The sequence below is a fragment of the Sinohyriopsis cumingii genome, chromosome 19 (assembly GCF_028554795.1).
Source record: "Sinohyriopsis cumingii isolate HCF-2022 chromosome 19, ASM2855479v2, whole genome shotgun sequence".
Taxonomy (NCBI): domain Eukaryota; kingdom Metazoa; phylum Mollusca; class Bivalvia; order Unionida; family Unionidae; genus Sinohyriopsis; species Sinohyriopsis cumingii.
The window spans coordinates 23,017,954-23,045,861 of record NC_142979.1 but is presented as its reverse complement, the minus strand read 5'-3'; the positions used below and the strand labels follow the sequence as shown (position 1 = coordinate 23,045,861).

The 27,908-nt window shown below is 34.2% G+C and overlaps 1 protein-coding gene across 1 annotated transcript in view; it reads right to left on the bottom strand.

Annotated features, from left to right (window-relative positions):
* Positions 1-1,383: 1,383 nt before the first annotated feature.
* The window catches only part of LOC149775272 (uncharacterized), a 68,616-nt gene continuing 42,091 nt past the window's right edge, over positions 1,384-27,908 (bottom strand). The window contains exons 5-6 of the mRNA XM_089943178.1: positions 16,686-16,736; positions 1,384-5,407 (exon numbers count right to left, since the gene is read on the bottom strand). Of these exons, the coding sequence (XP_089799304.1) occupies positions 1,851-5,407; positions 16,686-16,736 (3,608 nt within the window). The 3' untranslated portion in view covers positions 1,384-1,850. The remainder of the gene's footprint in view (positions 5,408-16,685; positions 16,737-27,908) is intronic.

Here is a 27,908-nt window from a genome sequence, read left to right as displayed (position 1 = left end):
ACTATGGACACAAATAATTTATTCTACTGATTACTGATGGCAAAGAATATACTACTATGGACACAAATAATTTATTCTTGTGATTACTGATGGCAAAGAATATACTACTATGGACACAAATAAGTTATTCTATTGATTACTGATAGCAAAGAATATACTACTATGGACACAAATAATTTATTCTACTGATTACTGATGGCAAAGAATACACTACTATGGACATATGGACACAAATAATTTATTCTACTGATTACTGATGGCAAAGAACATACTACTATGGACACAAGTAATTTATTCTATTGATTACTGATGGCAAAGAATATACTACTATGGACACAAATAATTTATTCTACTGATTACTGATGGCAAAGAATATACTACTATGGACACAAATAATTTATTCTACTGGTTACTGATGGCAAAGAATATACTACTATGGACACAAACAATTTATTCTACTGATTACTGATGGCAAAGAACATACTACTATGGACACAAGTAATTTATTCTACTGATTACTGATGGTAAAGTTATTCTATTGATTACTGATGGCAAAGAATATACTACTATGGACACAAATAATTTATTCTTGTGATTACTGATGGCAAAGAATATACTACTATGGACACAAATAATTTATTCTATTGATTACTGATGGCAAAGAATATACTACTATGGACACAAATAATTTATTCTACTGATTACTGATGGCAAAGAATATACTACTATGGACACAAATAATTTATTCTACTGGTTACTGATGGCAAAGAATATACTACTATGGACACAAATAATTTATTCTATTGATTACTGATGGTAAAGAACATACTACTATGGACACAAATAATTTATTCTACTGATTACTGATGGCAAAGAACATACTACTATGGACACAAATAATTTATTCTACTGATTACTGATGGCAAAGAACATACTACTATGGACACAAATAATTTATTCTACTGATTACTGATGGCAAAGAACATCCTACTATGGACACAAATAATTTATTCTACTGATTACTGATGGTAAAGTTATTCTATTGATTACTGATTGCAAAGAACATACTACTATGGACACAAATAATTTATTCTACTGATTACTGATGGCAAAGAACATACTACTATGGACACAATTTATTCTACTGATTACTGATGGTAAAGTTATTCTATTGATTACTGATGGTAAAGAACATACTACTATGGACACAAATAATTTATTCTACTGATTACTGATGGCAAAGAATATACTACTATGGACACAAATAATTTATTCTACTGTTTACTGATGGCTACTATGGACACAAATAATTTATTCTACTGATTACTGATGGTAAAGAATATACTACTATGGACACAAATAATTTATTCTACTGATTACTGATGGTAAAGTTATTCTACTGATTACTGATGGCAAAGAATATACTACTATGGACACAAATAATTTATTCTAGTGATTACTGATGGTAAAGAATATACTACTATAGACACAAATAATTTATTCTAGTATTAATGAGGTGATCTTGCATCTGATTTGTTGAACTTAATACCATTTTTGTGGCTACACTCAGATTAAACATCTCAGCCAACAATTAACATCATAGAAAATATCTCAAACTACAATATAGATCAGAGTAAATGTCTCAAATTACCATCAACAGCTTAGTAAACATCTCAAACTACTATTAACAACATGTTAAATATCAATAACTACCACTAACATCATAATAAATATCTCTACCATGAACAGTTCTGAAATTTTGTAATGTTTTACATGCATCATCACATTGAGGATTCCAGTTATCAGTCTCTTTCAAATGCTGTATTCCTTTAATGGACTCCAATGATACACTATGCAATATATCCAGAAGATTCTTCATTCAGTAAAACTCCCTCTTGAACCAGCAGATCAACCATATCATACCTGTCTTGACAACAAGCAAATGATAATGCTACAGATGCACCATCATATTTTGGATCCCAATTGTCAGTATCTTTCAAATGTTGTATTGCTTTCTCAACAGATTCTAATGATATCTCCTCATTACCCATTATAATACTTAGAAGATTTTCCATTTTTAATGAGACCCCATCCTGAACCAGCAGATTATATACATCATACTTCTGTTCACAAATAGCAGTAACTAATGCTTCAGATGCATCATCACATATTGGATCCCAGTTGTCAGTGTCTTTCAAATGTTGTACTGCTTTCTTAACAGATTCCAATGATATCTCCTCATCTTCCAATATAATATTTTGAAGGTTTTTCATTTTTAATGAGACCCCATTCTGAACCAGCAGATCATATACATCATACCTCTGTTCACAAATAGCTGTTTCTAATGCTACAGATGCATCATCACTATTAGGATCCCAGTTGTCAATGTCTTTCAAATGTTGTATTGCTTTCTTAACAAACTCCAATGATGTCTTAGATCCACTTATAACACCAGGAAAATGTTCCATTTTTAATGAGACCCCATCCTGAACCAGCAGATCATATACCTCATACTTCTCTCTCCTAACAGCAACTTCTAATGCTTTAGATGCATCATCACACTTAGGATCCCAATTGTCAGTGTCTTTCAAATGTTGTATTGCTTTCTTAACAAACTCCAATGATGTCTTAGATCCACTTATAACACCAGGAAAATGTTCCATTTTTAATGAGACCCCATCCTGAACCAGCAGATCATATACCTCATACTTCTCTCTCCTAACAGCAACTTCTAATGCTTTAGATGCATCATCACACTTAGGATCCCAATTGTCAGTGTCTTTCAAATGTTGTATTGCTTTCTTAACAAACTCCAATGATATCTTAAATCCCCATATAATATTTGGCAGATTTTTCATTTTTAATGAGACCCCATCCTGAACCAGCAGATCATATACCTCATACTTCTCTCTCCTAACAGCAACTTCTAATGCTTTAGATGCATCATCACACTTAGGATCCCAATTGTCAGTGTCTTTCAAATGTTGTATTGCTTTCTTAACAAACTCCAATGATATCTTAAATCCCCATATAATATTTGGCAGATTTTTCATTTTTAATGAGACCCCATCCTGAACCAGCAGATCATATACCTCATACTTCTCTCTCCTAACAGCAACTTCTAATGCTTTAGATGCATCATCACACTTAGGATCCCAATTGTCAGTGTCTTTCAAATGTTGTATTGCTTTCTTAACAAACTCCAATGATATCTTCAATCCCCATATAATATTTGGCAGATTTTTCATTTTTAATGAGACGCCATCCTGAACCATCAAAGCACACACATCAGAATTCTGTTGACTATAAGCTGTTTCTAATGCATCTGATGCATCATCACAATGGGGATCCCATGTACCAGTGTCTTTCAGATCTTGTATCATTCTGAAAACAGCCTGCTGTGAATTAAGTTGTAACACATCAACAAGCATGCACAGTTCTACTTTTACTTCATTTTTCATAAGATAATCTGCCATATCAAATTTCTCATTGTAATAGGCTATGTATAGTGCTGCGGAACATGGACCTTTTTTTTGAATCCACGGTTTACTCAGATCTATATACATGTGATGATGGCGAAAATACTGCATTATATTACTCCCTTGTTGCTGCCTATGCAGATTCCACTTACTATGATATCTCAAATGTTCCACCACCTTTATTAAAACATTCATATCTCCATGTTCAACAGCATCTACTACATGCTGTGTATCCAGTATGATCCCTTCCTTTAATAAAAACTCAATCAGGTTCTGGTTTTCTGATGTATAGGCTTTATATAATGCATATTTGGCTTCCTTACATTCTGGATGGAAAACCTGATTCTTCTTTAAGGTCTCCAGGATAGTCTGAACTCTTTTAAGGTCACCATGTCTGGCAGCACTATAAAGACTATCATGTGTATAACAGGCCTTCATAGCAATTAGTTTGTCTGCAATCTCAAAATGGTGGTAATAGAGAGCTAATTCTAACAGATTCTGCTTCTCTGTACACTGCCAACAGTCAGATATATTATTATTATGTGCACATTCCAAGAATTCCAAGAGTACACTATACACTAAACTCACTACATCTTTGTCACTTTGTAATACAAGCTGCATAAATGTGTAACACTGCCGCTCGATGAAATTATTACCACACACAAAGTCATTACCTGCCATAAAAAAATCCTCTGTCACTTTACTTTTGTGCAACTCATATTTTAATTTTATCAAAAAATCATGGCTTTTGAGTGCTGAATGTTTCACAACACTCCTTACATGTCCTTTCTTTATGACATCATGAACTATCCTCTCTGCCAGAAGTCCATACACAGACACAGGTATAAACACATTCTCAGAAGTTCTGTCCTTGACTTCTGCAGTGTATGTCCTTTGATATAAATATTCTGAGACACCATATTTTACAACCATCTCTAGACAACGATTCCAAAGAACATGTCCCACAGCCTCACTGACTGTTGCATGAGTGAACTTGATGCAGGGTTTTTCAACTACAAACTCCAAACTGAACTCAAATGACATGGACTTCACAACATAAAACTCCAAAAAATTATCATAAGCATCTCTCAGTAATGTGATGGATGCTTGCTGTTCTGAAAATTGCAGACTATGAGCCAGATCCATCAATAATTGTTTGCTGGATTCAGACATTGTTTCAAGTGATAAATTCTCCTCCAATATTTCACCATTACAAAACAGAAAAGCCAGAGATAGGAATCTTGTAGCGTCTAATTCAGTGATATTTTTGACAAAGAATTTATTTGGAGACCTGAAGAACTCCGGTCCTTTATCAAATGATTTACTGTCCCCTGCAAACAGTGAACAGCACTGGGGAAAACCGATCAACCCACCAAAATTAGTTATGCATAATTCTTTTTCATCTTCTTTCATGTCTCTTTTATGTCTTTTAAGTTCTCTATTCAAAATGCTAATCTTTTCTGAATGTGTTAGCTTTTCTGAAGACAGCGTCAGTGACAAATCTTCAGAAAAGAGTTTCAGTGATCCTAACCTGGAGTAAGCCTTTGACAGTACATCAACTCTGGTGGTAATAATAACCTGTAACATTCCTGCATCAGTATATTCCTGTATGGTAGGTAGATATACCATCCACTCCTGCAAACGGCCAGGATCAAAGTCATATTGTCCAAATACATCCTCCAGCACAACAATGGCTACCCAATCTGTGTCCACTTTCTCCCACGGTCTTGGATAATTAAGCACCACACGTTTATCTCTAAAAATTTCATCATCTATCAGGTGACGGGCCATTGTTGTCTTCCCTTCACCTGGGTTCCCTTTGATGACAATAGATCTTTTCTCCTCTAGCAGTTTCTTAGCATCCTCTGCTTGTTTTGTTGTAATGCATTTGAGATTTTTATGAGCTTTAAGAATGTTCTCTGTCTGTTCTGTTAGAAGAAAAAAATTAAATGAAAATACGAGGAAGAATATATCACATAGAAACTGTCTAGGTTGAAAAAAACACTTGTGCTACTCATGGCAAATTTCCATACTTTTTAATACATCCTTTACAATCTCCCATTCCTTTTTTGACCCCTCTATCCAAACTGTGACCCAAGGGATTGACCCAAAGTCCATTATGTACACTTTCAAACATGCTCTAAAACCCACCACTCGAAGAATCATACAATCCCAAGATACATTCTATATAAAATTAACCTCCATATAACATAGACCTGTATATTACACTCATTTTATACACAGGTGTTTCTATCACACAGTTTCCTATTGCACAGGTTTCACTGTATTATGTGTCCTCTTCCACTTTCTCCCAATGTCTTGGATAATTAAGCATCACACTTTTATCTCAATACATTTCATTACCTATCAGGCATTTTAGTTATCTTGCCTTTAGTGGAAGATGCTTGGTTACCTTGCCTTTCAAACATGTTAATATATTACAGATTATTATCTGGTAATTCTGAATCATTACTATTTACTAAGATAAAACAGTCAGACAAAGAGACAGGCAGAAGACATAAACTGGTTTCTATTTCAATAAGGGTCTTGAAGAAAGAAAAAAAAAAGACATTAGTCATTACACAATGTGTTTTGAAAATATACATCGAATTAATTTTATCTAATAATAATAATAATAATAATAAATATTTTATTTAGAGACGGTAACTCAATTAGTTACAGAACTAATCTACCTTGAGGCCTTCTATCTGTTATGTACAATATATACAGTATATATAACATGATGTGAAGAGTCTGGCTTGACACTAAATAATTAAATAATTTTTAAATTCAAAGTATCAAGCCTTTAACACACGTACAGGCATCAGTGAACACATAAACATATATAAAACATAATATTTAATCCTGCATTGAAAAATTCAGCTATGAAAATGATGTAAAACTACAGAAAAGCAGGCATTATTTTTTGTACTAGAACTGTTAAATTTTCTAAAGATTTCATCCATTTAAGACATTGATTGTGAAAAGATGAAATGCTAGGAGCTTGCCTTATGTCACTGGGAATGTTGTTCCATACCAGTGGACCAGTATGTTGAAAACTTTTTTTTAAACAATTCCTTCTTTGGCCTTGGTATAATGTAATCTTTTCTTCTTATGGACCTTAAATTTGGAGTGCCATCAGCATCTCGGTGGTGAAATATATTGCTTAGATAGACAGGGATGTCTTTTCCTGATACTTAATACATCAATTTGGCCTTTCTAAGAAATATTTTTTCCGTGTATTGTTAAAACCTTTATATTATTCATTGCATCTTGAACATTTTCTATACTTTGATCTATAATTAAATGGCAAGCCCTCTTTTGGAGTCTTAAAAGTGTTGTTATGTTTGAATTAGAGGTATTACCCCAAATTACGTTTCAGTTGTCCAGATATGGCTGAATATAACTTTTATAAAAGATGACCATATACTGAAGAGGAATGTATGTTTTGATTTTCCTCAGTAGCCAAAGATAAGAATTAACCTTTTGTGAAATATGTTTAATGTGAATAGACCAAGTAAGATTGTTATCCACGAATACACCAAGAATTTTATCTTGAGAGGTCATATCGAGGCTCACATTGTCAAATAGAACTTGGAGTTTGTTGCTATCTAGCCTTGCTCATTTTTATTGTGTTGTAACTAGTAGGATTTTCGTTTTTTCTGTATTTATGATCATACTGTTTTCCTTGTACCATACTTGAAGTCTGTTGAGAGCATCTTGTAAGTTATTTTCAAGTACTGTTTTGGTTTTACCAATCACAGTGTAGTATCATCTGCATAAAGGTGAGTGGAAGAAAATGAAGTTCCAATGTTAAGAGGTAAATCGTTGATAAATAGTACGAATAACACAGGCCCAAGCATAGAGCCTTGTGCTACTCCAAAATTAATAGTTTTACTTTCAGAAAGTTGGCCATTTAAAGATACTTTTTGCACTCTATCGGTTTAGTAAGATGTAAACAAGTTTAGGGAGTTTTCACTGCATTGATAGATTTGTAGTTTTTCAAGCAAATGTTCATGGTCTACAAGATCAAAAGCTTTATGAAAATCAACCATAATAGTGCCTACCATTTCTCTTTGATCTGATGCTTTCAGCCATCTATCAATCAAAAGATACAAGTGCAGTTTCACAGGAGTGATTCTGGCGAAAGCCAGACTGATTATCATGAACATGATCATAAGTGTTCAAATAGTTGAGAAAAGAATTATGTACATGTTTTTTCTAGTAATTTGGAGAGACAAGAAAGGATAGAGATTGGTCTGTAGTTATTTACATCATCTTTTGTTCCTGCTTTATGCAATGGTATAACATTGGTAGTTTTCCATGTCTGTGGAAATTTATTAGACCTAATACTTTCATTGCAAATGAAAGCTATACTCTCTACAATTGCAGTGCAGCTTCCTTTAATAGCCTTTGTCCAATCATATCAAGTCCTGTAGCTTTACAATCATCCATTTTTTTAATATATTTCAACACAAATTCGGGACTCATTTAAGGAATTTCAAACTTTATATATTGTTTGGTAGTTTTTTAGCACAAAAATGTTTGAGTTCCTGATTTTTAGATGAAGTTCTGGGTTCTTTAATATTTTCAACAATTTGAACAAAAGAGTTGTTAAAAATATTTGAGATGTGAATTATCAGTGTAAATGACTGAGGGATAAAATTTCAGCTTTACTCTTACATTTGCCTGCACCAAACCTTCTAAATGCTTTCCAGATAGCTTTGGGATTATTTTGGTTTTTATCAAGCACTTTTTTATAGTGCGCTTGTTTGGCTTGATGTATCATTTTATTAACTTTATTTCTCCAAACTCTATATTCAGCTTGATTTCCTACTGATTTTAGTTGGTCTCTTTGCTTTATTGCTTCTAAAATTTCTGGGGAGATCCAGCCTGGTTGGTGGTCTTTCTTTATCCTGTGTGTTTTTAAATGGGCATGCTTGTTCACTATACTGATGAACAGATCTGTCCATGTATCTAAAACATCATCAATATCTTCAAAGATTTGGACTGTATTCCATGGAATCTGTTTCAGATCTTCTAGGAATTTAACAGTATCAAAGTTTTGAAAGGCTCTATAAGTAATGGATTTATGGATTTTATTTTATTTTTGATTTGCCATTGACTTTATGTGTTAGAAAAATTGCAAAGTGGTCACTTATACCAATCTTTGGAACCATTACTTCCAAAACATTTTCTTTTGTATTGGTATAAATATGATCAATAAGTGTTTTAGAGGTAGATGTTACTCTGGTGGGTTCATTTACTAGTTGCTCCATACCTAATGAAGCAATAAAATTCATGCAATTCACTTTTATTTGATCATTGAGAAGGTCTCCATGTATATCGCCTAGAATGTAAACTTCTTTCTCTTCTTTTGAAAGTTTATCTACTTCAAATTCAAAATATTCACACCAATCAGTATGTGATGATGGGGGTCTGTACACAAAATCTACTAAATAGGGCTAAGCTTTTTCTGGAGTGATCTGTAGCCAAATGGATTCTATTTCCTGTTTTTCTAGGTCTTCCCATCTTTTACAAATAGTACCGATTCTAACATACACAAGGAGCCCACCGCCACCAGTTTTCCTATCCTTTTGATAAGGTTTGTTGTAGCCATTTATATACAAGTAATTTTCACCCTGATCTTCTGTTAACATTGTTTCCGAGAGTCCAAACAAATGGATATTATTATTTGGAGAGGTTAGCAGTAACTTCACTTGATGAATCTTTCCACAAAACCCCTGAATATTTAAATGACCTATGTGTAAACCTTTGCTAGAAACTCCTAAATTCATGAGATTAATATCAATGCTATTAGAGGCACTCAATGAGACATTAAAAGTATTAAAACTATGTTCACAGTGATCATCATTACAACTATCATTACTGTATAAAAAAATTGAATCTTTGCTTGAAAGAAGTTTCTCTTCAATAGTCAAGGACAGTATGTCTAAAATCTAGTTAACATGACTTAAACCTAAACATTCTTTAACTGTTTCCCGAACAGCAAATAACAACAAATGAACACACGCATACTAATTCTTTCCTGCATCAAGGCAATATGAATGAATCATGTTCTTCAAAGTTTCCAAAGCACCCCAACTTTCAGGGTGGTAGGCAAGATTTAATCTCTTGGATGACTAATTCATGCATAACTTGCTGGAAAATTCCTGACATAAAATTTCTTCCTTGATCAGACTGTGTAGAACACATTTCTATTAAAGCTAAGCCAGTCACCTACTATAGTTACAGTTTTAATATTCCTCAAAACAAAGCCTCTGGCAATCCAGTGCATGCTAACATTTTGGAAAACAAATATAGGTTGCCTGACTTGGTCTTAGATACAGGACTGACACAGTCTACCATTATTCTTCTAAATCATTCACTGAATGCAGGAACAGGTTGTAGATGAGCCTTTGGTATCGTTTGATTGGGTTTTAGTACCATTCACAAGTGTGATAAGACCTTGAGTATTCAGAAACATCACTTTTAATTTTCAGCCCCCAAAAATGATTTAAGATCTTGTGACAAGTCTTACTGACTCCTAAATGACAAACCAAAGGAGTTGCATGGGCTAGACTAAGAATTTCCTGCTGACATGACTTTGTAAGAAAAATGTGATAGCTGTCCAAGGAAGAACAATTTGGTAGCTCACTGATCACATCACCAGCAGTTACTTCAGGTGGTTTCCATTTTCTCATAAGGATCCCATTTTCCACAAAATAGCCAGCTGATAATTGTGTGGTTTCGGTTTCACTAATAGTTCTCTGAAACAAATATCAGATTTCAGGATCGTGTTCCTGTTCAATAAGTGATTGTCTTTTGTCGCCTGATTAGAATTTAGAGAAGTGGTAAAAAGACGATCACTGTGATCAATACCTCTTGATTAATCAATACCAACAACAAACGTGATCTCATCAAAATACTTACCAATAAGTGTGTAAGCTATAGGAATAATGTCATGATGATCAACATAAAGCTCAAGAGCTCTCCTTGCCATAGGTCTAGCAACTGCCCAAGTTGGGTGTAAACCAGACATTTAATTTCAACAGTATCAACTTTTTTATTTAAACAAGGCTTGCCAGTTACTAGGGGATTAACCACAACCATGTCTCCAGCTAGGTTGTTGCCTAGTAATAAATGAATACCCTCGATGGATAAGGAACTCACCATTACCACAGTCACAGGTCCTGAGACTAAGTCTGATGACAAATTAACACAATGGAAATCAACATTAAAAAAGCTGCATTCCACTCCCTGAGTAAAAAACTTTTCAAAAACAAATGATACAGAGATTTTCAACATGAATGGTTCAAAATTCTCCATAATCAAATTAGACTCGGGGTTTGTATTGCTTTCAATGCATGACCATGACAATGTCGAACTAAGATCATTTGGAATAGCTATGTTTTATCCCACTGCTCAGTTTTCAACCTGTAGCTACCAGAAATAACATGCTCTTTCTTCTTACACTAACTGTTTGAGGAAGAGATAAGGTTTTCTGGTCAGTCATATCAGAAGTTTGATTTCTAAAACTTTGTTAGATTTTGAACTACTTATATTAGACTGAAATGGTTTTTTTTAACAAAAACCTGCTGAGAGGAAGATTTATTAACAAATAAAACTCTGTGAGCCAAGGAATAGTCATCAGCTGTGCAATCACCATTTTCTAAGGTTCCACCTTTTTCTCTGGAAGTTAGGTTTTTACATCACTATGGACACAATTCTTAAACTCTTCAATCAATACAAGTTGTCTGACATTATGATAATCTTTATCAACTTTCTTGGCTATGCATCACCATTCAAACAGCTGTTCTTTTTCCCCATGCAAATTATACAAGGGTTTGACCAGTTTCATTTCTACAATTCCTAAAACTCTATTAATATGCCTCAGGTACTAAGTCATAACCCTTCAAGATACATTCCTGAACCAGATATAATTAGCACTTTGTTCTACCTAGAGTGAAGTGCAGACTTCACAAGCTTTGCTAATAAGTACACTTTGTAATAACAAAGTCCAATGTTCTCTTGGCCATTAAAAAAGTTCAGTAATTTTCTCAAAATTGGGAAAATACTAATTTACTTCCTATTCTTTACAAGGGTTACTAACCTAATATTTCTAGTAACATCAAAAACCTGAACCTGAATGTAAAAGGATGTAAAAGGGGGAGGGGAGAGTGATTTACTTGCCAGTTCCAATTCTTTTCATTTAAATTACATTTCTCTTTCTTTTTTCTCTCTTTGCATTTACATCTCTCTTCTCCTTTTTGCTTTTGCATCACTTCCTTCTGAAGCTGAAGCTTTTTTAAACTCAAATTCAATGTTTTTTCTCTTATTTCCTGTCTGAACCAGATACAGACTTTCTCATCAAACCCAAACCACTTTTACCAAGAATACCCTTTTCCATCAAATAATGAACTAAACTATTTTTTATCTCTTGCTTTGTTAAAGAAGCATTCACCTCAGAAAGATTACAATGTCTACTAAGTTCAAACAACTTGTTCTTTTTGAAGGACTTGAAATCTTCCTGGATAGGATCTAAAACAAAGTTATCCACTTTAGATGACATAGTGAAAGCATGTTGATTTCATTAAAGATTTCTCAAATACATGAAATTAAAATACCAGCAACCAAGAAAATTCCAAACTAAAGTGAATTTAAATTTCAAAAGCAGTTATAATCCATCTGAAATATTTTAAAGAACAATTTTATCCGGACGAGCAAACCAAATTTCTTATTATGTCTCTATGTCTTAAACTAAGTAACAAAAAAGGAGTGAAAACCAACACTTTTTGTAAAATTAAACAAATATTTCCCTAGAATACAAAATGAAATATTTAAAATAACTTACAGTATGGTGAATAAAATCTTAGGTAGGCCTTAATGTTCTATCACTAGTCCAAATGTATCGAGTATTCCAAATGAGTTCCAGTGGCATCCCGGATGAAGTCTAATAGTACAGAATAGGTTAATGTGCTAAAAGTCTTGATCAATCATTATGATGTAATCCAGAATACCTTTAAATGAATTTGTAATAATTCCAAAATAGTTATTTTATCCAGAAGTCTTTCAGTACATTGTAATTCCAATGAATAATGGAAATAAATAAATTAAATCCTCTCAATAAAACACAACTAAATGACTACAAAGACTAATGATTAAGAGACTAATAACCAATTATCAGGTAAACATTGCTTATATTAAAAACTAAGATATAATTTTAAAAGCAGAATGATGGTTGAATAATTATTTTGAAATCATTCTAACATCACAACAAGGTGAGATTCCTTAACATCCAATCAGAAATTATGTCACCTGGTTTCTCCTAGGGGAAAACTGATGACCTGAGCTCAAATCCTTGTACATTCACCAGCAAGATTTCTTAAACATCTTCCAATTTCAAAAGGCCACAAGAACATCTTTACACAAACGAAATGACCTCATCCTAAGGTATAAATTCACCATCTCGAAATTATGTAATGTGTTAAAAATGACCCTTAGAATCTACAATCATGAATAAGAAATGAAACACATAATATCGATATACATAACTGTATAGCATATCATGTTCTAAAATGTGGTTTTAAACCCCAAACCCAAACAACAACAATTTTCCAAAGATGGACAAAGTGGTCGTCACACCAGAATTAGACCCCAGGATCAAACTATCTGTCATGTTTCATGACATTCCTTCAAATAGTTTAGGAGAAGTTGCGATAACAAACAACCGCTATCAGGAGTCAGATGTGTTGGACACTTCACATATCTCGGCTGATCTTCAACTATGAACTAAAAAATCATGAAAAATTTGGTGTCATACAAATATATTTATATGTCCACGTGTTTTAAGCAAATGAAGCAGAAATTTGGTTTATTATGGTCAAAAAGATATGCAAATGAATGGGACAAGTTGGATGGACAAGTGATGGATACTAAACAATGGATGCTACTACTAACAACAAGAGTTTCTTGAAAGTGTTGAAACCATCTTTTATATTTTCTGCAATAACAATATTTTCAAACTAGCTGCTGTGGGGAAATCAGATCATCACCATTTTCATTTATGGGCAACTAGACATTATAAAACGTCTTTTAACTCATTAACCCCTGACACTGAGTTTACATGGCAGGAGGTAGTAGCCTACTGCCGAGCTCTGTAGCATCAAGGTCATGTATGATACACTAAAGTGGGTGGTATTCAAGAAAGGTAGACAGATGTAGCTCTACAATGATACCAAATAATCTGGAAGTTCTAGTTGCACTACAAAATATAGAGGGAAAAACCTCATTTTTTTTACCTATTTTTTTCCACCTAAAATTCGCCTGTGGTCGGAATAAGATTTTAGACTTTTTGGTCTCAGATCTAAGGCAGACCGGTATGAACTGCAAACATACAGATGAACCTTTGCAAAAAGTAGGATAAGATTGGCATTTGGAATATAGAGTGGTCTCAATACGAAAATGATGGGTCCATTAAGCAAAAACAAAAAAAAAAATAAAAAAAAGAACTCCAACTTTAACCCTTTTGCTCATGCACGAACAAAATAGCCAATGAGAAACAATGTTTCTAACACAACTAGGCATTAGGTTATTGGAAAATCACCTTGAGGTTGATGTATTGGGATGTATTCAGAAATAGCCCAGAACATGCATTTCCTACTTTCATTTCAGACAAAAATGACAAAAACCTAAAGGGGTTAATGAGTTAATAAAAATCCCATGCTGATATAGCCATTTACTAAGGAGAAATAGCGATAATATTGTCACGGTGGTGTCCATATCAAACATGTCATTTTTGTTCTTGCCTTGGGTTTAATGCCATATTTTCAATGAAATAGATTATACCTGACAGCCAGTAAGAACCATCAAAACACAGAAAGCTACTGGCAAACTATGATGGGTATCAGATCGACACCATTTTCATATTCGACCAGCTAGACATGAAAAAAAATATTTTCATCAAAAACTGATGGCATTATATTTTTTTCATTTAGAGGGAGTAGTGATAACAAAATTTTCAGGATTACCTCTGTGGTGCTCAGATAATTTTAATTTAGGACCAACAATATGACTTTTCATTGAGTAGGAATAGCAAAATGGCCACTGTGGCAGTCATACTGAAACATCAGATAAACCCATTTTTATTCCAGACCAACTAGACATGATGATCATAAGAAGTCTTTTAGTGTAAACCCCAAGCTAATATTACATTCCATTCAGGAGATGAATCAATAACAAGATTTTCAAGATGACCACTGTGGTGGCCATACGGGATGTTTAAGTGGCACCATTTTCATTGAGGACCAGCTAGATCACAAGATGAACGGGTGTAAAAGTTACTGAAATTCACCAAGTAGTTTAAAATAAACAGTGATAACAAACTTATGCTATGAACAGATGATGGTCAAAAGATGACAAATAACAAATTATTCCATTAGCTCTTCTGGTCTATGAACAGCAAAGCAAACAATCAAAAGAGGTCCAAGTATGATCGATATTAATATTGAAACGTTTGGATTACATAATGGGTGCTATACTGTCTACTAATGTTGGTGTTATTTATTTTCTTTCCTATATCCTCTACATAGGAAAACAATCACTACATAAAATGGAAAAATCTGTTTTACAACCAATATGATCCCTTGGATCTCTCCCTTCCTCTGGGGACTAGATCCCGATCGAAAGTAACTTTTCACACATGAACCCTTAAAATACATATACTTCATGGTATTATCAATGGAACCATTATGTGCAGATAGCAAGGATTCATTTAACTTACCTCACACCTGGAGTTCTAACTTGGAAATCATGGTGATTACCATCCAAAGGAACTGTGATTAAGCCACTGGACTCCTGACTAGAAGGGTGTGGGTTCTATTCTCACCACTGAATCTGCTAGAATCCTCCATAATATGCACATATCTTACTCATAATAAATTTATCAGAGATCATGATGATTCAAGCATACATAGCAAGTCTGATCCAAATGAGATATCTTGAGTGTTCACAGGTTCAGCCAATCAGATAAAAGATCACTTTACTAATGTATGGATGTTGCTCACAACTGAATTCATCCATCATCCAGATGATATTATGCTTATAGGATAGGAAATATGGCCTCTACAGTGTTCACAAGCTCAGCCAATCAGATGCAAGATCACCTCATTATGATACATGGATGTTGATCATAATCATGCTAATCTGAAATCTTGATGATATAAGCTTACATAGCAAATCTGATCAAAATCTGATCTGACATATACTTTGTAGAATTCACACAAGCTCAGCCAATGATAATGCAAGATCTCTTCATAATATGCATGGACACTGCTCATTATCAAACTCATTATCAAACTCATTATCAAACTTATCCAAGGATCTTCATCATATAAACTTACAAACCAAATCTGATCATAAATATGGTGTCTAGGGTGATAATTAGCTCAGGGAATCCAAAGCAACAACAATTAACTAATGTGCATTTATCTCACTCATTATCAAAGTCATCCAAGATCTTTGTGACATAAGTATAAATTCCAAAATTGTTAATCAGATCAGAAATATAAAACTTCCAGAATGGTAACAACTTGTATCAATCAGATGCAAAATGAAATCGTTAATATACATGGATCTTACTCAGCAACTTGTCAGAGATACTGATGATATAATCATATTTTCCAAGTTTGATCAAACTCTGATTAGTAAGGACAAACACCTGTGTGATAATAAACTCAGGCAATGAGATGCATGATCACATCATAAACACATATAGATCTTGTTCAGTATTCAGTGTGTTGAAATACTGATGATATAATATTATATTCAAAGTCTGATCAAAATCTGATTAGAAAATACAAATGCCAGGTTGGTAACAAGCTCAACCAAGCAAATGCAAGATCACCTCATTTATATGCATTGATGTTGCTCAATATCCAAATTTTCCCAAGACTTGGATGATCCAAGCACACTGAACAGTTTGACCAAATAAGAACAGACGTATGACTTCAGTCGTGCATGTCTATGTGAATGTGTGTAAATTGGAATTATTTTTCAGCTGTTTGAGGCCTTCAGCCTCTGTGTATGTGTGTAAAGCTGAATTACTTTTAAGCTGTCTGAGGCCTTCACTCTGAATGTTTGTAAATTTGACTTTTAACTTGTAAGAGGCTGTCACTCTCTATGAGAATGTGTGTAAATTTGACTTACTTTTAAGCTGTCTGAGGTCTTCAGTCTCTGGTCTTTCATTTCTTGTGGTTTCTGAAGATAGAATTTTTTTTCACAATTAAAATACCATTGTTTTAAATGCTTAAGAGCTTTTTCCATGGAGAAAATTGTTGGCATTTTTGCTTGTTTCTTGTCCGCTATTTTCAACGGATGAAATTTCCTGTTGGTCTTATACTTATTTTAAAAGATAGCACAATAATGTAAGAGTTACAAAATTAAATGCAACTAATTCAACACCCATATACTGTGTTGTTTATATTTTTAAAAACTACTATACTTTCATTGCAAAACTGAAAAACATCTTTATATACTATGTATGATTTACAGAAGAGAAAACTTTTAAATATGAAAATAATCTACTGCACAGCTCATTCCAGAAAAATGTATTTTGTATTTTGTACAGTAAGTATCCATTACTGAATTCAGCTCAGAAATATTATCCCATTTAAATAATAATAATAATAATAATAATAATAATAATAATAAAGACTTTATTTAGAGAAGGTAACTCAATTAGTTACAGAACTAATCTACCTTGAGGCCTTCTATCTGTTATGTACAATATATACAGTATATACAACATGATGTGAAGAGTCTGGCTTGACACTAAAAATAATTAAGTAATTTTAAAATTCAAAGTATCAAGCCTGGAACACATTCACAGGCATCAGTGAAAACATAAACATATATAAAACATAAAATATAATCCTGCTTGGAAAAATTCAGCTATGAAAATGATGTAAAATTACGGAAAAGCAGGCTGTATTTTTTGTACTAGAATTGTTCAATTTTCTAAAGATTTCATCTATTTAAGACATTGATTGTGAAAAGATAAAATGCTAGGAGCCTGCCTTATGTCACTGGGAATGTTGTTCCACACCAGTGGACCAGTATATTGAAAACTTTTTTTAAACAATTCCTTTTTTGGCCTTGGTATAATTTACTTTTTTCTTCTTATGGACCTTAAATTTGGAGTGCCATCAGCATCTCTTTGGTGAAAGATATTGCTTAGATAGACAGGAATGTCTTTTCTGGATACTTTATACATCAATTTGGCCTTTCTAAGAAATATTCTTTCCTGTATTGTTAAAACCTTTATAGTATTCATTGCATCCTGAAAATTTTCTATACTTTGATCTAGAATTAAATGACAAGACCACTTTTGGAGTCTTAAAAGTGTTGTTATGTTTGAATTAGAGATATTACCCCAAATAACATTACAGTAGTCCAGATATGGCTGAATATAACTTTTATAAAAGATGACCCTATACTGAAGAGGAATGTATGTTTTGATTTTCCTCAGTAGCCAAAGATAAGAGTTAACCTTTCTGAAATATGTTTAATGTGAATAGACCAAGTAAGATTGTTATCCATGAATACACCAAGAATTCTATCTTGAGAGGTCATATTGAGGCTCACATTGTCAAACAGAACCTGGAGTTTCTTGCTATCTAGCCTTGCTCATTTTTGTTGTGTTGTAACTAGTAGGGTTTTTGTTTTTCTGTATTTATGATAATACTGTTTTCCTTGTACCATACTTGAAGTCTGTTGAGAGCAACTTGTACCAGTACGTTATTGAGGCTCACATTGTCAAACAGAACCTGGAGTTTCTTGCTATCTAGACTTGCTCGTTTTTGTTGTGTTGTAACTAGTAGGGCTTTCGTTTTTTCTGTATTTATGATCATACTGTTTTCCTTGTACCATACTTGAAGTCTGTTGAGAGCATCTTGTAAGTTATTTTCAAGTACTGTTTTGGTTTTACCAATCACAGACAGTGTAGTATCATCTGCATAAAGATGAGTGGAAGAAAATGAAGTTCCAATGTTAAGAGGTAAATCGTTGATAAATAGTACGAATAACACAGGCCCAAGCATGGAGCCTTGTGCTACTCCAAAATTAATAGTTTTACTTTCAGAAAGTTGGCCATTTAAAGATACTTTTTACACTCTATCAGTTAAATAAGAAGTAAACCAGTATAGGGAGTTTTCCCTGCATTGGTAGATTTGTAGTTTTTCAAGCAAATGTTCATGGTCTACAAGATCAAAAGCTTTATGAAAATCAACCATAATAGTGCCTACCATTTCTCCTTGATCTAATGCTTTCAGCCATTTATCAAAGAGACAAGTGCAGTTTCACAGGAGTTATTCTGGTGAAATCCAGACTGATTATCATGAATAAGATCATAAGTGTTTGTTTAAGTAGTTGAGAAAAAAAATCATGTACATGTTTTTCTAGAAGTTTGGAGAGACAAGGAAGGATAGAGATGGGTCTGTAGTTATTTAAATCATCTTTTGTTCCTGCTTTATGCAATGGTATAACTTTGGCAGTTTTCCATGTTTGTGGAAATTTATTAGACCTAATACTTTCATTGCAAATGAAAGCTGTAATCTCTACAATTGCAGGTGCAGCTACCTTTATTAGCCTTGGTCCAATCATATCAAGTCCTGTAGTTTTACAATCATCCATTTTTTAATATATTTCAACACAAATTCGGAACTCATTTCAGGAATTTCAAACGTTGTTTGGTAGTATTTTAGCACAAAAATGTTCCAGATGATCAGATGAAGTTCTGGGTTCTTTATGTTTTTCAGCAATTTGAACAAAAAAGTTGTTAAAAAGTATTTGAGATGTCAGCTGGATTATCAGTGTAAATGCCTTCATGATTGAGGGATAAAATTTCAGCTTTACTCTTACATTTGCCTGCACCAAACCCTGTAAACACTTTCCAGATAGCTTTGAGATTATTTTGTTTTCATCAAGCACTTTTTTATAGTGCACTTGTTTGGCTTGATGTATCATTTTAATAACTTTATTTCTCCAAACTCTATATTCAGTTTGATTTCCTACTGATTTTAGTTGGTCTCTTTGCTTTATTGCTTCTACAATTTCTGGGGAGATCCAGCGTGGCTGGTGGTCTTTCTTTATCCTGTGAGTTTTTAAAGGGGCATGCTTGTTCACTATACTGATGAACAGATAGGAAAATTGCAAAGTGGTCACTTATACCAATCTTTGGAACCATTACTTCCAAAACATTTTCTTTTATATTGGTATAAATATGATCAATAAGTGTTTTAGAGGTAGATGTTACTCTGGTGGGTTCATTTACTAGTTGCTCCATACCTAATGAAGCAATAAAATTCATCCAATTGACTTTTATTTGATCATTGAGAAGGTTTCTATTTATATTGCCTAGAATGTAAAATTCTTTATCTTCTTTTGAAATTTTATCTACTTGAAGTTCAAAATATTCACACCATTCAGTATGTGATGATGGGGGGTCTGTACACAAAACCTACTAAATAGGGCTTAGCTTTTTTTGGAGTGATCTGTAGCCAAATGGATTCTATTTCACGCATTTCTAGGTCTTCCCGTCTTTTACAAATAGTATCAGTTCTAACCTACACAAGGAGCCCACTGCCACCTGTTTTCCTATCCTTTCGATAAGGTTTGTCGTAGCCACTGATATACAAGACATTTTCACCCTGATTTTCTGTTAACATTGTTTCCGAGAGTCCAAATAAATGGATATTATTATTTGCAGAGGTTAGCAGTAACTTCACTTGATCAATCTTTCCATGAAAACCCTGAATATTTAAGTGACCTATGTGTAAACATTTGCTAGAAACTCCCAAATTCATGAGATTAATGTTTATGCTATTAGAGGCACTCAAGGAGACATTAAAAGTATTAAAACTATGTTCACAGTGATCATCATTACAACTATCATTACTCTATATAACAAATTAGTTTTTCTACAACTGCATTTTCTACTTTTATAATCTTAGTATAAATCTGAACTATAAGTCATATTTGAATCTGTACAATTAGCTGGTAAGTTTCCACATTCAGAACATGCATCAGCAAGAGGATCAAATCTGTTTTGACAAGGGATGCCTGGTGTATATGACAGTCCTTGATAGATAGATTGGTCCTCCCGCTGAATAGAGTCTTCCTGTGGAGTTGAGATGGCCTCATTGCCCTTTTCCTATTCTATAAATCTATTGTGAGTTTTGGCTTTGAGTCCAAAGCTACCACACTGATGGCATTGTATTGGCTGTCTGTGCCTGCATTCCTGTGATGAATGTTTGATCTCACCACAGTAATCACATCCCAAAGTGTATTGACGGTACTGATATGGCTGACCATACTGTCTGGTGCTATTTTTACCTACACTGGATTTATAGAGACCGATGAAGTTTGTAATGAGGCTGTAAGACCAGACTACACAAATGACTGCATTTATATTTTTTGCCAGTTTTTCCACCCCATTGGAAGACAGGTGAATATTATCTGTTTTTCCAAATAAATGTTGCATCACTTGCCCCTCTTCATCCAGGAAACTCATGTATTTTTGTAAACAATATCACACTTCCATTCACTTGCCAGTCTTGGATGACCTTATTGATATCTAACACATCATAATCTCCCCTGGGGGCCATTTCACAGTGCAACCTGACAGCTTTGATTTTGCTTATGGATGTGTGTAAATAATTGGTCATATAGTTCTTCAAAAAGTTCTAGATCAGTCTCCTTCACTGGCATTGTTCCCTCCAATATAGAGGACTATTTTAGTAAACATGGAGAGATCATATATTTTTATATCTTCCAGTACTGTCTGTATTTTGGCACCTGAAATGGCATGCTTTCTAACACAGTACCTCAGCCTTCTGTTGTTAATTCCATGTAAAATGGAACTACCAATAAGGAGGATGTTATCTCTGCTGGTAGAAGACAATTTAGTATTATGTTTACTTTCTATTGATGTAGGTAGTCTGTATGGTGCTTTATTACTCTTAACTTTATCAGTCCTGGCTGAGTTAGCGGCAGAGTTAGAAAACTGCTTTGGGTTTTCTTTTGGCAATACTTCATGTGTCTGTAAACTTTTACTTAGAGAAATAGGTTTAGGACCAATGGTTTGTGAATGTCTGCTGATAGTCAAAGGTTTCTCTCTCTGGGCAGCTAATTTAACCTTCTCATTTATTAGCTTGTCAATTTGTTTTTGCATCTTGCCCACTTACTTCTGGAGTGTTTGCATTACAGTCAGCAGCAGGTCAGTATTACACATACATGGAGAGAGCTGTCTATGATCTCTAGTAGGGCACTCTGTAGGTGGCATAAGGGTCATAGTCACTGAAGTGCTATTCACTGCAGGAACCCTAGAAAGTGGGTCAGCTCTCTCATCAGATAATTCCTGGTTTCTATGACTACAACTTTCATTTGAGTCCATTATACCTGATAAACATGTGGAATTGAAACTATCCTCACTGGTAGGGGATTCTAAAAATAGATTAATAGCCATTCTGATGAAGTTCTTATCTTTCCATTACACTGACCTTAAACCCCTAACTTCTATTAGACTTTCAGCACAATTAAAAATAAGTATACATTTTAGTCCATCAGCATGTGTTATAATAGTAAACTTGGACTGGGATGAATCAAATGTGAATTCCTTTTTAATTTGTTCCAGGAACTGATGGAAAAATCCAGTTGTCAAAAATGTTATTGTGAAATTTGATGAATTTAAATGTTTCACATTGTAGATGATACCCTCTAAATAGTCCTTAACAGGAAGATCTTGCTCTACATCAGAGAATCGTTCAAAAGAAAATTGTTCCAAGTCAGAAGAGTGTGAGAAAGTTGACATGGCAATTGCCATCAGCTTATTCTACACCAGTTATTACTCCAAATCCCTTGAATGTTGAGCTGTAACTAGAGTCAAAGATATAATGCCTGATGTTAAATTGCTTTAAAAAAAAAAAAAAAATACTAATAATTATTGAATCTGAATGTTAGAGACATAGAAGATAATATTACTCCTTTATTCCTTGAAATTTGGAATGAATACACCAACATCGAGGAGTAAACCTGTTCTTTTGAATAGCCATAGAACAAAGGAACCACCATGTTGAATCTGGCTGCTGGCTGAGCAAATTTTCACATCACAAAATAGTTCTTGCATTGTATTGAAACAGAAAAATGTCAAAGCTTCATGAAAAGAAACATGATGTAGCCTTTTGGTCATAGATATTTCATGGATGATGAATTAAACACACAGATATTCATGGATTTAACTGTTAATGCAGTTGCCATAGCCACAGCTTAGTATCTTAAATTCTCAAATTTATTTTCTGCAGTTTCATGTTATGAATTATCATTTCTCTATAACTGTTGGTTCAGATTGGATGCGATACAAATAATTGTTTGCATATTTTTTTACATGATCACTGACAAGACAAATATGTCCAAGAATCCAACAATAAAGCTTGATAATTCATAAAGTATAATATATCAGGTTTTCACTTCAACAAAAGAACTTGAGTTTAAAATTGAAATGCAAGTCTAGAACTCAGTGGCATTGGTGATTATTATAAGTATGGCTTTAAATTTAACCAGTCAAATATCAGTCAATCTTGACATTAAATTAAATATATTCATGTGACATGAGTCTGTATTTAGATTTATAATTGTTTTCCTATATTTACTTTTTATTTCTGAAGAAATTCAAATAAATTAATGTAGACCTCAAATAATGATTAAAGTTAACCTAAATGAATCAGTTTCAACTCTTTACCTAGCACATGCATTTGGTGTTCTTGCAACCTCATCTTATTAAGGTCTGAGCTGAAAAGCATGTTTTCCCTACATGCATTATCCCAGATCCATTCTACACCCAGTTAGAATAAAAACTATTCCTTTGTTATCACTATTCTGATTTTTATACTGCTTTTATCTGATAATGGGACCTTATATATATAGGAATGCCTGTGTAACAACTATTAGAAAATGAAAGAAATATGGAAAATGTTACATTTAATGTTTCAATGGCTGTAAAATGTTTAAATTTTGCTTAGAAATGAATTCAATTAAATTGCCATACATTTGGTACAAACATATTATAATATAAGCTGTGATCATACATATTTTACTTTTGTTATTTCAAAAATGACGATTTCTTTTTTGGTCATATCAATCTGATTTCAGACCTCATCAATAGTTCCACAGAAATATTTCCATGTTTTACTGGCAACTCAGGACAGTTTCCTTTTTTTTATCCAGCTTCTGTTTTCTATGAATATGTCCCCTAAAACTGATATTTTTCCATGGAATATATACTACATCCCATGGAACATACAGACGTCCATTGAACAGTAACCGACCCATAAAAAACGAACGTAAAATCCAGAATATGTAGATAAGCACTGGCAGTAACAAATTGAAAATGGATGTAATACAGGTAAAATGAAAATGTCTGTGAGAGTGATAAAATGAAAATTGCAGTGATAGTCATAAAATGAAAATGAAAATGGCTTCAAGAGTGATAAAATGACAATGGCTGTGAGAGTGACAAAATGAAAATGGCTGTAAGAATCACAAAATGAAAATGGCTGTGAGAGTGACAAAATGAAAATGGCTTCAAGTGTGATAAAATCACAATAGCTGCGAGTGACAAAATGAAAATGGCTGTGAGTGACAAAATGAAAATGCTATGAGAGTGACAAAATGAAAATGGCTGTGAGAGTGGCAAAATGAAAATGGCTATGAGAGTGACAAAATGAAATAGCTGTGAGAGTGATTAAATAAAAATAGCTGAGAGTGACAAAATGAAAATGGCTTCAAGAGTGATAAAATCACAATAGCTGCGAGTGACAAAATTAAAATGGCTGTGAGTGACAAAATGAAAATGGCTGTGAGAGTGACAAAATGAAAATAGCTGTGAGAGTGACAAAATGAAAACGGCCGTGAATGTGACAAAATGAAAATAACTGTGAGAGTGACAAAATGAAAATAGCTGTGAGAGTGATAAAATGAAAATGGCTGTGAATGTGACAAAATGAAAATGGCTGTGCTAATCATAAAATGAAAATGGCTGTGCGAGTCATAAAATGAAAATAGCTGCGAAAGTGACAAAATGAAAATGGCTGTGAGTAATAAAATGTCAATGAAATGCCTGCGAGAGTGATAAAATGAAAATGGCTGTGTAGGTGACAAAATGAATGAATGTTGAAAGGAAATGTCAAAGATTTCATTCTTTACTGACATTTAAGTCTTTTACTATAAAATATATAATTATCAAATTTGTTTTGTCAAAATATATTGTCTTGTTTTCAGAGGGTGGAAATTAAAGCACATTTAGGTTAAAAAGAGAGACATTTATAAGCTAGCAATCATTATTTTCAAACTGGCATTAAATGAGACATCAGGGTTTTATGCTAGCAAATTGAACAAAAGTAGATATTTAAAATTAACTTTTCCTGAATTTTGTGAACACAAAGTAAATGTTTTGAGTGAAATTATGTTTCTCTGAGAATACATACAAACACAATAATGCTGAGACATAAAGATGTAGTACCACTATAATCCAGCCCTACTATACAGATAACTATTCATAATTTCTGTCTATATGATAGAGATGAAGGGCAATAACTCTTGCCCATTACCTTCTCTTGCTGCCACTGGTGTTGCTAGTTTTTAAGCTCATCAACATATCAACAAGGTTGCTTGCATGGCATGATAGCTGGGACAGTGTTTAAGTAATGTGATACATTAAGTATTTTCAGATAGGCATAATGTTTTGAAAAAATGTGCTTTCTCCCTCAAATACATTCCTGGATTATGAGGATAGATGGTATGTGGTAGTGATGGGCATTCTACCTATACCTTAGGTAGCCTTCTAGGGAATACAAGGCTCAATTCTAAATGCAAACAATAACCCATTCTCCTAACTTGAAAACAACATAGCCTATGGCCACGTGATCTGTGATTCACTTCTGGGGTTAAGAAGATAATTGAATTCTTCTCAGTAACAAAATTTCCCTGGCGAATTCAGTGAAGCTTAAAGGTATTACTGATTTTAACTAGATCTCGTGGTCATCTTGGCCGCTGCCACATTACCCACGATGTTCGAAGTTGGTCTCTGCAAAGATAAATCCCTGAGATAAAAACAGGAGAAAGTTGATTCTTCATGCCTGCCAACAAATTCTATTATATCTCAGTTCAAAATGCAGTGTTTGAATACAAGGCTTGCTAAGACTGCTCGATGATCATGAGCTGAAATACTCATGTGACTATGGTCTTTTGAGACTTTAGTGCATGTTGGGAGAATAACCCACTTCAGCCATGAAGAGAGGGTTTGAGGAGTAATATACTGCTTCCCAGCCTTCACCAGGAGAAAATCAGTTGCATGTGCCATGATTTACCTCTGTGTGTTTCAAGTAGTGCTTGAGGGCTTATACAGGGTTTTGCATAGCCCCAGCTTTTGACATGTCTGTTATCAGGAAACATGTTTAGTATGACTATAGTTTCTGCAAGGTCTAGGTTAAAGGCTCAAATTTCTCTGAATTGAGCCATGTTAAAACCCATGGACAGACGTTGTTTTGGAAACAAGGTCAATCCAAATCCAAATTGGTTAGTAAGTCTGACAGTTCTTTATCATGACCAATATCGCTTCTGCCATGATGTCAGAATTTGTCAGATATGGAGCAGTAGTCTTTAATAGTAATTGGGGCCAACTGTTTCTTCTCAAAGAGCCAGATAAAAAGGTTGGCAAGTTCTTGGATCAAGGCACCCAGAGGGCCGATGTTATTAACTCGGCACCAGTCCCTGAAAACACGTCAATTTCCATCCTTACACAATTGAAGGTCTAAATGTTTTCTTTTGCAAGGCTGCTCTTACAAGAGTTGGAGAAAAAGATGATGGTTGTATACCTGTGTATCTTAGTTGTAGGAGAAGATCTGGCTTGGACGGAATCTTCCAGGATAGACTTTCTGTTAGATAATTGATGTAGCAGCAGAGGGGGCGAATCGGACATTTTGTCCAATCGTTATTTTGCTTAATTATTACTTTCTGCACTCAACGATCTAGTGTCGTCAGCGCCTGGTAAAAAAAAAACGACGACGTCGTTGGGGGATCGTCGCGTCGTCATTTGGTTTAATTAACACCTTCTGCGCGCTGATCCCCAGCGTCGTCAGCGTCCGGTAAGCACATCGACGATCGCGTCGATGTCATCGCCCCCTCTGCTGCTTACAATGAAAATTATTTACAACTAACCGAATATTTGGTCAAGTCCGATACGATATCGTGTCCGAGGATCATGTAAATTTATCGTTACGAATCCATGTGGGGTCGACTGAGCATGACTAAAAAAGTTTCGAAAAACATTAAAGTCCATGTCACCGCCGCACCATGTCTGCCAAATATTTCGTAGCGTGTGTGTATCAACGCCGTTGAACACAGCAAGAATATTACAGTTGTCTCTAATTACTTTTGGAATCTGAGTGTATCGTTGAGTGACATATATCACGTCAGTGTTTTTATGCCTGCCTCTGGAAAATATCCTAGCTGGGTTTTTTTGATTGTCTAACATAACATCATCGTACACGACTAGATTGTTAACGTCGCCATCAATATCATCAATACCCGGTGCATCATTGATATCTGTGATAAACTCAATAACATTTTTTTTAGCGATCGCTGATGCATTCTCGTTGAAATCTTTCAACACCTCGTAGCATCGTTGATCATCTACGCTAGGAGCAATCAAATACAACTTATCCCACTTCATCCATCTCATTATTAAATTGAGTAACAATTGCGTCTTGCCGGATCCAGATGGTCCGATGATAATCATCCGGATCGAGTTTGGTAACGCTGCAACATGCTTAACTGGTTCTCTTGTTTTAGTCGCCGAAAAATCAATTATATTCATATCTCTATACATAAATTATGGATCTATATTGTGTGAAGTGTAGAGTACGTACTGGTACAAATGATATGACAACCGTTACGACAAGAAATAACAGATCGGCGCTTACTGGTAAGTGTGTACAATGCGGTACAAAGAAATTTAGATTTATTTCTATTAGACCCGGAGATGTTTTAAAAAAAAGCGAGGAGGTGACATCGCAGCCAAATTGGCAAAACTCCCCGGAACACCGTGGGCAAAGTATCCAGGAGAAAAACACCTCCCAGGATATAACTACTGTGGCCCCGGAACACGATTAGATATTAGACTCGATGATCAAAATCAGCCCAAACCCGGTGAGTATCCAATAAACGCTATCGATAAGGCGTGTCATGCTCATGATGTTGCTTACAAAAGTAGCGATCTGCAACAGCGTCATATCGCGGACGTAAAATTAATTCACGCGTTAAATGCTATTCCTGATAAATCCGTCAAAGAAAAATTGGCTTCATGGTTGGTAAAAT